The sequence below is a fragment of the Macaca fascicularis genome, chromosome 1 (assembly GCF_037993035.2).
Source record: "Macaca fascicularis isolate 582-1 chromosome 1, T2T-MFA8v1.1".
NCBI classification, from domain to species: domain Eukaryota; kingdom Metazoa; phylum Chordata; class Mammalia; order Primates; family Cercopithecidae; genus Macaca; species Macaca fascicularis.
The window spans coordinates 137,652,927-137,667,970 of NC_088375.1; the positions used below are offsets into that span (position 1 = coordinate 137,652,927).

General features: G+C 34.5%; 1 protein-coding gene across 12 annotated transcripts in view; it reads right to left on the reverse strand.

Moving 5' to 3' along the window:
* The window catches only part of PTBP2 (polypyrimidine tract binding protein 2), a 93,932-nt gene that overhangs the window by 58,415 nt on the left and 20,473 nt on the right, over positions 1 to 15,044 (reverse strand). For all 12 annotated transcript variants that reach the window (XR_012417462.1, XR_012417461.1, XR_012417458.1 and 9 more), the window contains exon 3: positions 4,350 to 4,425. Coding sequence is in view for 4 of the 12 variants with exons in the window: in XM_005542636.4 (XP_005542693.1) it covers positions 4,350 to 4,425 (76 nt within the window). In the remaining 8 variants the exon portion in view is untranslated. The remainder of the gene's footprint in view (positions 1 to 4,349; positions 4,426 to 15,044) is intronic.

The following is a 15,044-nucleotide window of genomic DNA, read 5'->3' on the forward strand; positions in this document are numbered from 1 at the left end:
CCCCTCCAGCCTGTCCTTTCCCACTCTTAAACTCCTAGGAACCACGAATTTGCTTTAGATTAGTTTGCATTACCCAGAGTTTTATATAAATGGAATCATACAGGATGTACTCTTTTTCTCTCTCATCTTTTACACAACATAACTGTTTGGAGATTCATTCTTGCTATTGTGTTTATCAATAGCTCATTCTATATGGCTGTTTTTATATTCCACTGTACAGAAAAGCATATGATGCCAAAACAGGAATCTACTTATTAGTTCATCTGTTGATGAATGTTTGTTTCACATTTTGGTGATTACAAATAAAATGGCTATGAACATTAACATGAGAGTTTTTTAATGAACAGATGCCTTCACTTCTCTTGGGTAAATACTTAGGAGACAAATAATCTGGATCATGAAGAAACTATCAAATTGTTTTCCAAAGTAGTTCTATGATTTTACACTCCCATCAGCAGTATTGTGAATATTATGATTCTTCCTCATTCTTCCCAAATCATGCTTTCCAAGATGGCACTCTTTTTAATCTTAGTCACTATTAATAAGTTTGTAATGTTATTTCACTGTAGTTTTAATTTTCATTTCCCTAATAACTAATGATGCTGATCAGCTTTTCCATGTGCTTACTTACCATCTGTGTATCTCTTGTGCGAAATTACCTGTTCAAATATTTTGGCCAATTCATTGAGTAGTCTGTTGCCTGACTGCTGAGTTTACATATACTGCATCTTTTAATATTCTGGATAGAAGTCCTTTATCAGCTATATGCTTTGTTATGATGTTCTTTCAGTCTATGGCTTGTCTTTTCATTCCCTAACAGTTTCTTTTGAAGGGTACAAGATTTTAATTCTGATGTCAAATTCCATTTTTTAACAGATTGTACTTTTAGGGTTATATCAAATACATTTCTGCTTAATCCAAAGTCACAAAGATTTTCTGTGTTTTTTTCTAGAGGTTTTATAATTTTTGGTTTTACATTTAGGTCATGATCCATCTGGAGTTAATTTTCATATGTAGTATGAGATACATATCCAAGATCTTTTTTTTTGCAGATGGATAGATCCAACTGCTATAGTAACCTTTGTTGAAGTCTACTCTTTTTCCCACTGAATTGACTTTGCACCTCTGTCAAAAACCAGTTATCCATAATTGTGTGAGTTAATTTCTGAACTCTCTGCTCTGTCTCACTGACCTATTTATCTTTATGTCATTATGATGCTATTTTTAATTACTGTAGCTTTGCAGTAATTCTTGAAAACAGGTAGTCATCAATGCTCCAATTTTTCCTCTATTGGCTTTTAGCTATACTTCTTTAAATCTTTTTAAATGAGATTACACTTAGAATTTTGATATGCAACCTTAACAGAATCTTTTCATATTAAAGTTAACACTGCATCACTTCAGGTAAAATATAAGAATCTTACCACTGAAAAATTCCATTTACCTTCACTTTGTACTAACAGTTGTCATATAAAATCCATTTACATAATAAACCCCATAATACAAAGTTGTTGTTTACATAAAGTCTTTCAAAGAAATTGAGAGGAAAAGAAAGAGCCCTTTTAAAATTTATACACATATTAACCACTCCCAGTACTCCTCTTTATCTCCTGCAGAGCCAAGTTATCTAATGTCATTCCATTCAGTCTAAAGAAATTCTCTTTTTTTTTTTCTCTCTTTAATACAAGGTATTGGTCTCCTGTTAGATGTCTTTTTCCTGGCTGTTTAGATTTGCTCTTCATTTCTAGTTTTCAATATTTTGACCACTATGTGTCTAAGTATGGTTCTTTTTATTTAGCCTACATGAGGAGTTTACCTGAGCTTCTTAGGAATGTAAGTTGATATATTTTATTCAAATTTTGTAAGTTCTCAGTCATTACTACCTCAAACAGATATATGTTTTTTCCCTCCACATTCTCACACTGAAGCTCAAATTATATGTCAGACTGCTTCATTGTCCATTAGGTATACTTTCTCTTCTCTGAAAGATTTAATCATTGTATTCATGTGTATTCAAGTTCACTAACATTTCTTCTTGTCTCCAATCTGCTATTAGTTCCAACCAGTGAATTAGTCCCAACTATTTCAAATACTATATTTTTCAATTAGAATATTTCTACATGCTTTCTTCATAGTTTTTTATCTCTTAAGCACTCCTCCATCATTCATTATTTCAATCTTTTCCTTTACAACTTAAAATACGTCCTTGTCTGCTAATTCTAACTCTAGGTCATTTTGGAATCTGTTCCTATTCAATGTGTCTTTATATTTCATGGGTTACTTTCCTGCTTCTTCACATTACTTATAATTTCTGATGGTATGGTAGATATTATGGAAGATAGTAGCAAGAAAACTATATCATGTTGTCTTTCTTGGGGGTGTTATTTTGTTTTGAAAGGCAACTAAATTATTGGTTAATCCATCATCAGTTACTGGTTAGATTAACTGGTGAATCCTTCACTTCCTATCGGGTTTGGTTTTTTGTTTTTATCTCAGTCTTATAGATGGCACTTCCTATGGGGTGTGATCCTTTCTATTCAGGTCCAGGCTTTCTGTAGTCTAAATGGAGTGTTTGAAGTACCCTGCAAGGTGTCTGCATTCTGACTTCTCAGAACTCCAATGTTTCAGAGTACTATGCAACCTATGGAATCACTGTTTAGCCCCAGAGCAGACAATTTCTGACAGACCTGGCAAAGTCTCAACCTGCACACATGTAACCCAGTCATTATCCAAAACTCTGAATGAAGTGAATGACCATACTAAATTCTGCCCCCTGTTCTACCCCTAAACCCCTATACAGCTCTCTTTTCTCCAGGACTTCCCCATAAATTCCAAATGACTGAGCAGTTCTGACACCCACTCTTAGTCTCTTCAGCTCAGTGAGACCTGTATACTGAGCTCTCCACTTCTCTGTGGTTTACAGCAGTGAAACGGTCCAAGGCAGAAAGCCAGAGTGTTCATGATACTTACCTCACATGCTACCCTTCTCTCAAGGATGATCTTATACCGTCTGCTCATCACTTCCAAACAACAGTTGTTCCACATATTTTATTCAGTTACACAGTTTTTGGTTTTGTGGGGAGACCGAAAAAGGGGTCAAGGCTACTACTAGTTATTCTGTCATGAGCCCTAAATATTAGGAATTAATTTGGAATTAATTTCCCATTATCAATCACAGTATGCATTGGAAAAACAAAAAGAGAAACCGACAAGTTACACACTTAAGCCTATTTGTTCAATTACGTGTACATGGTACTTTGACTATCAAAATCATGGCCCAGTGATTTTGCTTTGTAATCACTACATAGCAAAATCAATGATAATGACCTGCTGACAAATTTATCTTCAAATCGTGACTATTATCTGTTAAGTCCTTACAATTTTTAGTTAACTGAATTGTCAGAGATGTGTGTTTTGTGTTTATGTGTGTCAAGATGTATGTATACATAAGCACAGATACCTAAGGGAAATCAAAATGTCTTCTAGTCTTTTATGATCCTTTTATTGCCAAATATAATTCGTTCCTCAAGCAAATAATTCAAAGTTAAAATACAGAAAAAGGAACTTTAGTTTCAGGTAAATAATGTAAAATGTTGAGCTGTGAGGTAAATTCATTTGATAATAATAATCATCAAATTCAAAATTTGGCCCATTCAGATGAGAACACGTTAATTCAAGCAAAACAAAACAAAATACAAAAAAAAAAAAAAAAAAAAATTTGGCTCAACAGCCATAAAACTAAGGTCTAAAATTTGGTCTATATTGGTTTACTAACAGATCCTACAACCAACCAACATTATTTCAGATAAACAAATTTTTTTTAACTCTAACTTTGAAGATTAAAACAAATCATCTTAAATATGCAGGTAGACAACATAAAAGGATCAACTCTAAGAATTAAAATACTGTTTCAGCAAAAAATTAGTTAAAACCATTGCAACTATGTAGCTGAATTCTTTGGTTTTTACTTACAATGTGGGTTTTAGGGTTGTGGCATAAATACTTAAAGTAAAAATATTATATAACACACAAACACAAAAAATAAAAACAAAATAAAAATACCAGAGGGGCACATGAGGGGACTATAATGTGAGAATTACATTTGTGGTTCAAAAATGAAAAGCAATCAAACTTAAGACTCACCAACTTCAGGTGGTTTTGTTTGTTTGTTTTCACTCAGCTCATATATACTCTAGTAAAATTTACTCTAAAATGTTTCAACACAGCATTTAAAAAGAAAGGCTTTAAAAAAAAAAAAGGCTTTCCTAGTATAACAGAGTTAAATTTGAGTTTTAACATTCTGCCCCCTAAAATGGTAAATGACAGACTGCTAAGAGAGTAACACTTACCTGTAACTACCATGCTGCTCATATTAGAGTTTGGACTACTGAGAACACTGCCTGAGAGCAGTTCGTCAGATCCTCTCTATAAAAACAAAAACAAGTTAGCATAAGATATCTTTAAATTTAAAAATATTAATCTAAAAGTCTTTCACTTAAACAAATGTCAAATGTTACACTATTGGGAACAGTGAAAAATGTTAATCCCTATAATAAAAAATTAACTTCATCCCTCTACTCTCCCATCTATCCCTCCCCCATTCTCACAAAGGCAACAATGTTCCCCCTCCCTTCTTTAAGTCCAAAAGGCAATAAATAGAAAAAGTGATTAGATTCTATAAGCAAAAGCTTTGGAAAGCTATCTCAAATTGTTTACAAACAAACCAAAGCCACACCAGCTAGACTTTCTCAGAAACGTTCTCTCTACATCCTCCATCCCAATGGTCCTTTATTCATGCAGATAACTCAGATTTTTATAAAATTAGAACTTCATTCTGGTGAGTTAGATATCAGTATCATCATCATTATTAAAATTAAGCAGGTATATACTTCAGTGGCTAGAACACTGAAAGCAAAGGCAAAATCTTTGGAATGAGAGATTTCTTTCTGCAAAAAAATAAGGTTATGTCTTAAAATAGAGAAAAGGTTATACATTCATCTGTTTGGGAACTGCACAGTTGTTTAAACCAGCCAGTGACATTTTAGCTATTTTGAAAATGTTATGTATTTACAAAAATATGAATGGACTAATATTTAAACTAACTAAAATCAACTGTTTTGCCTTGGCTATGTATATTTACATACATGGATATTAGTATTTAAATAGGTTAAATCAATACTGGCTGATTTAAACAACCAATGAGTACAAAGAAGTTAAATGCAACCATCAAAATGAAAAAAATGTGCAAAGGAGATAATGAATTATCAAAGCATTTCAGAAAGTCCAAAAAATCCAAATTTAACCATAAGCTTTATGCTAATTTGTATTTAAACTCATAATGAATAAACTGTATTACAACAAATATGAGAACGGTAAACAGATATCCATAGGTCATCTCCCTTAAATATTTTAAGAGCTTTCTACTTATTGGCATCAAATGCGCAGAGAAAAAAAACAAAAAATACAACCAGTTTCAAGTCACATTGATACCGTATTTACATCAGGCTTAATTTCTTAACCAATTTCTAAACTAGATATGGAAGATTTGGCATGGCATAATTTTATAAGAACATGATGAGCAGAATTGTATACATTAGTGATTCTCACAGTGTAGTCCCTAAGATCTAATTGAATACTCTAGCGATTCTCAAAGTGTGGTGCCTAATCCTAAGATTAGACCTGGAAACTTACTGATAATACATGTTCTCAGGTCCAATCCCAGACCTACTGAATAAGAAATTCTGAGGGTGCGGTCCAAAAAGCCAGGTTTAAAAAAAAAATCCTCAAGTGTTTCTCATGCATGCAAAAGTTTAAGAGCCACTGATACACATTATTGGCTCATTATCAACAATAGATGTTTCCTAGCTTTCTTCAAGTTGTCATGACAAGTAGAAAATATGGTATTAAGAAAGGATGCTCTGAAGCTCAACTTCCACTTACCAGTTAGGTTAACAGTATTTAATCACTCTAAGCCTCAAGTTCTTCATTTGTAAAATAGGGATAACATCCACATCACAGCCCTTAGGATTAAATGTGATAATACATGAACAGTGATTACCAGGCAAATGCCTGGCCCACATCAGTAGTGCTCACTATAATACTCCCAAGTGTCAACCAAGTACAACGTTCCCACATATTTACTGACTCAGTAAGTGAATTAACGTTATTATTAACAGTTACATATTTTTTGGCCTTTGTTCTTAGACCAAAAAAAACTGAAGGTCAAGTTACTCCGTATACAAAATCAAGGTTGGCCCGCCACCACAGGATAGAGAGATAAAGCCAGCCCTTCCATAAACCCACAGAAGTCCAGATTAGATATTTTAAAAGTAAAAAACAAACAAAAACAAAACTGAAACGATCCTTAATGTTTACCAACCTGAACAAAATTCCTAATCAATTAAAATATTGTCAATGCCTTATTTGTTCCTTAGTTCACAAAAATACTTTAACTCTCCTAGTTTTCAAAAATATACCTGACCTCTTTTCAAATGCATTATTATCAGCTTATTCTTTAGATGTCTATTTGTGAATTCAAATCCTTCCATACACCTACAGTATACCACTGCAAAACTTGTGATTACAGTGGATCACAGGTAATTTTGGAAGATGATAGGTGGGGAATCTTGGGCCTACTCAAGTATAAAAGAAAGCCTCTAACACTGACTTGTGGTGTGCTATGAAGGATACTCTTCCTCCTTCCTGCAATGCATCTTTTTGCATGGAAAAGTCTTTCCATTTTAAGCTTGTATTTATGACCTTTTTCTTCCTCAAATGGTTTCATACCTGCTGTTAAGAGAGCAGATTTAACAGCCTTCATTACTGAGAATAATGTCAAATTATTTGCAATTTTGAGATTTTACAAAAATTACTGAAGTATTTTTACAAATTACATTTTTATTTAAAAAAGCAATTATGCCTGTCTTTGCCAATAAGCAAAAAAGCTTACCACTATTATGCCCAAAAGAAGTGATTCAGCACTACTGATAAATGTTAACATTACCACATTAACTGATAGAATAATTTCACCTGAATTATTTCAGTCTGATCATTTAACTTAGAATGTATATGGAATAAATGATCAATGGGTAGTGACTGACGACTGCCCCACATTAATGACTGCTGAAACAAATCAAATTAGTGGTTCTTAGAATCAAAATACCTACGAAAGAATATGTGCTCTTTAAATTTTTAAATTCATCTAAGAATGATGTCAATTTTAGATTCAACTAAAAGAAATTAAATGTTAAGACTAGCGTAATACTCTTATTAAATCTGACCATAGAAACTTTTCTTCCTGTGTAATATCAATGATATTTCAAGAGAAACTAACATCCCACAGAAATAAGAAAATGCAAAAATAGGAAGATACACTCTACACGTCAGAGAAAGAAATGACTAAAAAAAAAAAAAAAAAAAATGCAAAAGTACAGATTAAAGGCCATTCACTCATTTCAATGTTACAAATTTCTTGTTTTTTCTTTTCATGGTTATTAGATACTCTGTTTATCATAATAGTCCAGTCCAACTATTAATACCATGTATCACTTCCAGGTGGAAGAGATGCCAGGTCTGCCAAGAAGGCAACCAAGGACTGAAGGCTGAGAGTGAAAACAGTCTCTGGGCTCTGCTATGGTTTGGGACTGAGAGCTAACCAAACATTTTCTCCTCTGGAGATGTCAGCCTGGGGAACCATGAGAGAAAGACACAGGGCAAGGACACAAATAATAAGTTCCTGAGGAAAAACAGATTCTCAGAGAGGAAGAAAGGTACGTACCTAGGTGAATATTCCTGGTCTCCTTAAACAGAGGTGCCACAAAGATGATGAAGAGGTGGACTGAATACCACCTACCTATTAAAGGCTTGCAAAAGCCCTGACTCATGCAACAAATAAAAATAGAGAAGACAATAATGAAGAGGATCTGTAAAATCAAAAGCTAACTTTTTTTTTTAAAAAAGACAACGAAATAGAAAACTACAGGGAAAACATTTTTTAAAAACAAGGAGAGCACAATCACGTATCAACAGATCACATAGCCAAGAACAAAAGCCTAGGGATTAGTGAAGCAACAATATCAAAGAAACTTGGCCCAGTGAATAATCTTATGGAGCAGACTCATATCACTTTCTTATACCAGCAGGACTTTTGCTATGACAGAAAAAGAAACAAAAAAAACCTTCTAGTGTATTTATGCCACTATGTTCTGCATTTTGTTATGATAGTTTTTTCAGCCTTGACTTTTTGATATACACACCTGTAATATGAAAAAGTCACTACAGAGATTTCAATTTGACTATCTTAATAAGGGCAAAAAAATGAAACCAGATCCCTACCAAATACAATACACAAAAGTAATTTTGATAGAGATAAACATAAAAGGCAAATTTTTGAAAAATTTCAGAAGAAAATACCTTTATGAACTCTTAGTATGTAAGGATTTTTAAATTAAGATACAAGAAAACTGAATATGAAAGAACATACTGATAAATTCTACCTTAAAATCTCTTTATAAGAAACAGTATCATAGCAACAGTTGAGGAGCTAAAAACTGTTATTAGAGATTGCCTTCAAGACTTCCAACAATCAACATGGAAGATGTCCGACAAGAGCAAAGGAAAATTTGGAATGTGTAAAGAATGGGATCATATAAATGATTTTTATCTAAGATGCAAAGGGAATCTGTGGTCACATTAAAACTCTATGCATTAAGAATTTGTATTATCTGCAACAATAAGCACTGGGAACTAGTGGCAGGGGAAGGGAGAAAGGATTGTAAATCTAACTGCTCGGTACTGAGCTCACTATCTGGCTGACAGGATCACTTGTATTGCAAACTTCAGCTTCATGCCATATACCCATGTAATAAACCTGCACATGTAACCCTGAATCTAAAGTAAAGTTGAAATTATTTAAAAGAAAGAAAGAAACAGAGAGAGAGAAAGAAAGAGAGAGAGAGAGAGAGAAAGAAAGAGAGAGAGAGAGAGAGAAAGAGAGAGAGAGAGAAAGGAAGGAAGGAAGGAAGGAAGGAAGGAAGGAAGGAAGGAAGGAAGGAAGGAAGGAAGGAAGGAAGGAAGGAGAGAAAGAGTGAGTCAAGACAAGACAGCATAAAGAAGTGACAAGGCAAGCTACAAACTGGGAAAAGACACCAGCAACACAAATAACCAAAAAACAATAGGTAACCGTAAAAGACACACCTTTTTTTTTTTTTTCAGACAAGGTCTTGCTCTGTCACCAAGCTAGAGTGCAATGGAACAATCATAGTTCACTGCAGCCTCAAACTCCTGGGCCCCACAAGCAATCCTCCTCCCTCAGCCAAATAGCTGAGATTACAGACGCAAGCCACTGCCTCCGGCAATTTTTTAAAACTACAAAATCATTTAAATAATAAACTCATATTTTGATCAAGCAAAAAACACAAATAGGCATTTCACAGAATTTCACAAAAGAGAAACATCCACGGCCATAAATGTGGGGGAAAAAAAGACGTAAGACCTCATTAATAATCAGGGAAAGACAAAGGAAGACCAGAGAAAATACTACACACCAAATTGGTAAAAATTAAGAAATTACTTAGCCAAGTGCTGGTGGGGATCTGAAAAAGCAAGAACTCCTACGCACTACTGGTGAGAACATAAATAGGAACAATACACTGGAAAATAATCTAGTGCTATCTCGTAAAGTTTATTTTACACACTAGCAATATGTATCTATACCTTTAAATATACACTCTCATAAACGCTTGCATAAATGTACCAGGAAACAAGTACAAAAAAGTTCACAGCAGTATTGTTCTTAAAGTCAAAATCTTTTCTTTTTTGAGATGGAGTCTCAGTCTGTCGCCCAGGCTGGAGTGCAATGGCGCAGTCTCAGCTCACTGCAACCTCCACCTCCCAGGTTCAAGCGATTCTCCTGCCTCAGTCTCCTGAGTAGCTGGGACTACAGGCGCACACCACCACACCTGGCTAATTTTTGTATTTTTAGTAAAGATGGGGTTTCACTATGTTGGCCACACTGGTCTCGAACTCCTGACCTTGTGATCCACCCGCCCTGGCCTCCCAAAGTGCTGTGATTACAGGCGTGAGCCACCATGCCTGGCGTAAGTCAAAATCTTTAAATATTCAAATGTCCATCAACCCAAATGTCCAATAAAAGAGATAAAATGGGTATTTTCACAAAAGAGTATACCACAGCAATGATTATTATAAAACTATCCAAAAAATACAGCTATTTATTAGAATAATTATTGAATTAAAACACAAGACATGGAAAACATTATATGGGCATACCATTTCCATAAACTAAAAAAAAAAAAAAACAAAATATATTTTTGTCATTTACATGAAAAATCCATATTGAAAAAATAAGGCAAAAGTTGTGGCAGCCACCTACCCATGACAGGGTAAGAAGGGGGATTAAAAAGCAATATTGGGCTGGGCACAGTGGCTCACGCCTGTAATCCCAGCACTCTGGGAGGCCGACGCGGGCGTATAATGAGGTCAGGAGATAGAGACCATCCTGGCTAACATGCTGAAACCCCGCCTCCACTAAATATACAAAAAATTAGGCGGGTGTGGTGGTGGGCGCCTGTAGTCCCAGCTATGCAGGAGGCTGAGGCAGGAGAATGGTGTGAACCAGGGAGGCGGAGCTTGCAATGAGCTGAGATAGCATCACTGCACTCCAGCCTGGGTGACAGAACTAGACTCTTTCCCAAAAAAAAAAAAAAAAAAAAAGCAATACTGCTGCATATGGAATATACAACAGTATTGGTAGCATTCAAGTTTTTTATTTGAGTGGCAGGTTCATGATGTTCGTTTTCTTACATTTCACAACATTCTCACAAATAAACTTTGATTAATATAACAAAAAAGATTCTAGGGAGAAAACTATAAGGATAAGGTGATCAGGTATTTTATCACCCAAAATGGGATACATTTGTGAGAGGACAATTACACCTGAAAACAGATGTAAACCACAACAATAAGAAACCTGACAAAGAAAGAATTACAATCAGAAAGTTTAAATAAGGCACTTAAGTAAAACCAGGCATGTTATAATAATCCTTTTCATCAAAATTTAATAAGTACAAAGTCTTTATTAGCAAGTGGAAATAGTAAAGAATGATCAAACCATAATCAAAATGGTAGATTAAGATGATCACATTATTTTATAAACAATGTACACAAAAAATAAGAAAAAGGATAATTTAAGGAACTTAAGACATTACATAGATAGCCAATATTATCACCTACAAAAAAGATAAGATGCTCTTTTAAAGACTTTACAAATGATTTTTAATACATGGCATACTGAATTACACTTCCCACAAATAAAGCTATCCCTAAGTTATGGTTGTTTTGCTAGCTAATCTTCACTGATCAAGACATAACGTGTAGAGCTAGTATTCTGGTCTTCTTTTCTATGTAATAAGACATTTTTAAAAATCGCATTTATTGCATATTTTAATACAGGTATATACACAATAGGAGGAATCATGTACTATAATCTTTCTCTCCAGAGAACCCCACTGACATTTTCTACATTAAAAACATTCAAACATTTACTGAGAAAATTAAAAAAAAAAAAAAAAAAAAACAGAAAATATAAAGAAGTTCTCATTTACTTTCATTAATTATCCTGAATTTTCATACAATTCTTTTCCTCAAACTTACATATATACATGGTTTTGTCTTTGAGATGGAATCTCAGTCTGTTGCCCAGGCTGGAGTGCAGTGGTACGATCTCGGCTCACTGCAACCTCCATCTCCCAGGTTCAAGCGATTTTTCCGCCTCAGCCTCCCGAGTAGCTGGGACTATAGGCGCGCGCCCCACAAAGGGCTAATTTCTGTATTTTTAGTAGAGACGGGGTTTCACCACATTGGCCAGGCAGGTCTCAAGCTCCTGATCTTGTTATCTGCCCACCTTGGCCTCCCAAAGTGCTGGAATTACAGGCTTGAGTCACCGCGTTTTTCACAATTCATACACACACAGACACACACACCCCCCCCATACAAGCTGCTTAGCACTGTTCTCTTTTCATTTAACAGCTCAGAGATTTAAAAAAAAGAATGATTACTACAATACATTAGCAAATAAATGTTATTAAACTCTTTGCTTTTGCGACAATACTAACAACAAAAAGGAACTCATACTGGTTATATTGGAGGTTTTAGGGTACCAACTCATCAGAAAACTTGAATAGCACCACTTTCGCAACACCTAATAAAAGTATGCAATCATTAGCTACTAAAAACTATCAGGTAAAAGGATGATGCACTCTGTAACAGATGCATCAAGTTGACACCTGAACCTACTGATAAATGTTAACATTATGAAGAGGTAACATGACGTTCTGATCCTCTTAGTGAGATACAACAGGAATTACATAGAGTACATCTGCAAAATACTCTTGATAAAAATTAAACCAGAGTCTGATCAACCCCCCGTATTTCAGGTAAACTTGTTTACATGAGGAACATATGAAATGATAACATGGAGGTATAATAAGCAGAATCCATAAAGTGGAAATTGTACAGATGACTCAGTTTATCTAACAACAACAACAGAGAAAAGGTAAGAAAAATAATGAAAAAAAGTATTTTGAATACTGGAGATTAGATGACATTAGTAAATTATTTTAAACTTTATAACAGTACCAATGTCACATTTAAAAGAGAAATTATATCTGCTAGAGGCACATTCTGTTATAGCTGCAGATGAAATGAAATATGAGATTTGCATAAATACTATCCAACAGAAAAAAAAGAGTGTATTATATACCATTCCCTCTACTTTTGTGTAGCTTAAAACCTTTAAGTTTATAATAAAAAGAGAACTCTAAAAGTAAAACAAACAAACAAACAAAAAAAACACTGCCAAAGCTATCAGCTGATTACCTTTAACCTTGAATGTATTTTAAAACAAGAAAATAAAGGGGTTCAGGATCAACTTAAAGTGAACCCTTTCACTGCCCTCAACAAAAAAGAAAACAAATAAAAAGGTTGGTTCTTTGAAAAGACCAGTAAAATAAATTCTATGACAAAACAAATCAAGAAATAGAAGAAAACATAGGTGCTTGATATTAGTAACAAAAGAGAGAATTCAAAAATGTTATACAATTCTGAGAAATTTGAAGCTCTCAATAAAACAGTTTTCAAGGTATGTACTCAATAAACCAATACTTTTAGAAAAACTGAAGTATTAGTCCAAGTATCCCTGTTCCCTCAACCCTTACATATAAGCTGTTTAAAATCCTTTTAACATATTTTCTGCATTAAGCATGTCTCTTAGAAAGAAAGTGGAAAATTCTCCAAAGAAATGTTATAGTTCTCTGCCTTTCAGCTAAAAAAAAATTGCCATTTTATTTTGATAATGCAACTATAATGTTCTCCCAATTAACTACTAAATTTAAGGCAAGTATAAATAAGACCCAAAAAGTCTTCATAGAACTTAGCCAAATGATCTTAAAATAAATGCAGCGAAGAAAACACCAAGACAATTTTGAAAACCAAAGTTTTGACACTCGCTGTACAAGATTCCAAAACTTAATGCTGATGCCATAGTAATTAAGACACTGTTGTACTGCTACCACACATAGCACAGAAACAGTTCTATGAATATATGGAAACCTGAAGGGCTAATAAAGCAGATCACTGGATAAAAGCTGAACTATTCAATCAAGTAGGTACTAAACTTGCTATCCTTATAGAAAAAATAATTAAACCTGTACCATATGTTACACAAAGAATACATTCCAGGTAGATTAAGGCCCTAAATGTGAAAATCAAAATTTTAAAACTTTCAAAATAAAATACACAAGCCTGTATGTAAGGACTTAGGTTAAATATTTTTTTAAAGAAAAACATAAATGTTACATTAAAATTTACAACTTCTATTCATCAGTGTAAAAAAAACAGGTCAGAGAGAGGAAGGAGTTATCTGTAGGACATATAACTAACAAAACAGGCCAGGCACAGTGACTCACGCCTGTAATCCCAGCATTTTAGGAGGCCAATGAGGGAGAACTGCTTGAGCCTAGGAGTTTGCAACCAACCTGGGTAATACAGTGAGACTCCATCTCTACAAAAAAATTGAAAAATTAGCTGGGCATAGTGGTATATTCCTGTAGTTCCAGCTACTCAGGAAACAAAGGTGGGAGGATTGCTAGAGCCTGGGATGTCAAGACTGCACTGACTGTGACTGTGCCACTGCACTCCAGCCTGGGTGACGTAGTGAGACCCCTTCTCTCAAACAAAAACAAAACAAAAAAAACTAACAAAACAATTAAGTGTTCAGAGTATATAAAACCTCCTAGGAACCCAATTTTTTTTTTTGGCGGGGGGACAGAGTCTTGCTCTGTCGCCCAGGTTGGAGTGCAATGGATTGCGGCTCACTGCAACCTCCACCTCCTGGGTTCAAGCAATTCTCCTGCCTCAGCCTCCCAAGTAACTGGGATTACAGACACCCACCACGACACCCAGCTAATCTTCTGCATTTTTAGTAGAGACGGGGTTTTGCCATGTTGGCTAGGCTGGTCTAGAACTCCTGACCTCAAATGATCCACCCGCCTCGGTCTCCCAAAGTGTTGGGATTATAGGCGTGAGCCACCATGCCGAGCAGGAATCAATTTTTAAAAAAGATAAAACTACAGTCAAAAAGAAAATGAACAAACTATAAACACGCATTTCACAGAGAAGAAATATCAATGGCCAATAAACTAATAAAATGTATCATTAAAATAAAGCATTAATAGGGAATGCAAATTAAAACCACAAGATATCCTTCCCATGTACATTTGATCGGCAAAATTAAAAAGTCCAACAATGCCGATTTTCAAAGAATGTACAGAAACAAGAATCTACATCCAGCACTAACAGTGTAATTAGTATAATCACCTATGAAAGCAATATGCTAATATTCAATCGACTTGAAAAGACACAATCTATGAGAAACTCTAATATTAACACGTTAGAATATGCATATAAATGCTTACAGCAGCAGTTTGTAATGGAAAAAAGTTTAAAATATTTGACAAATCAATCTCAAC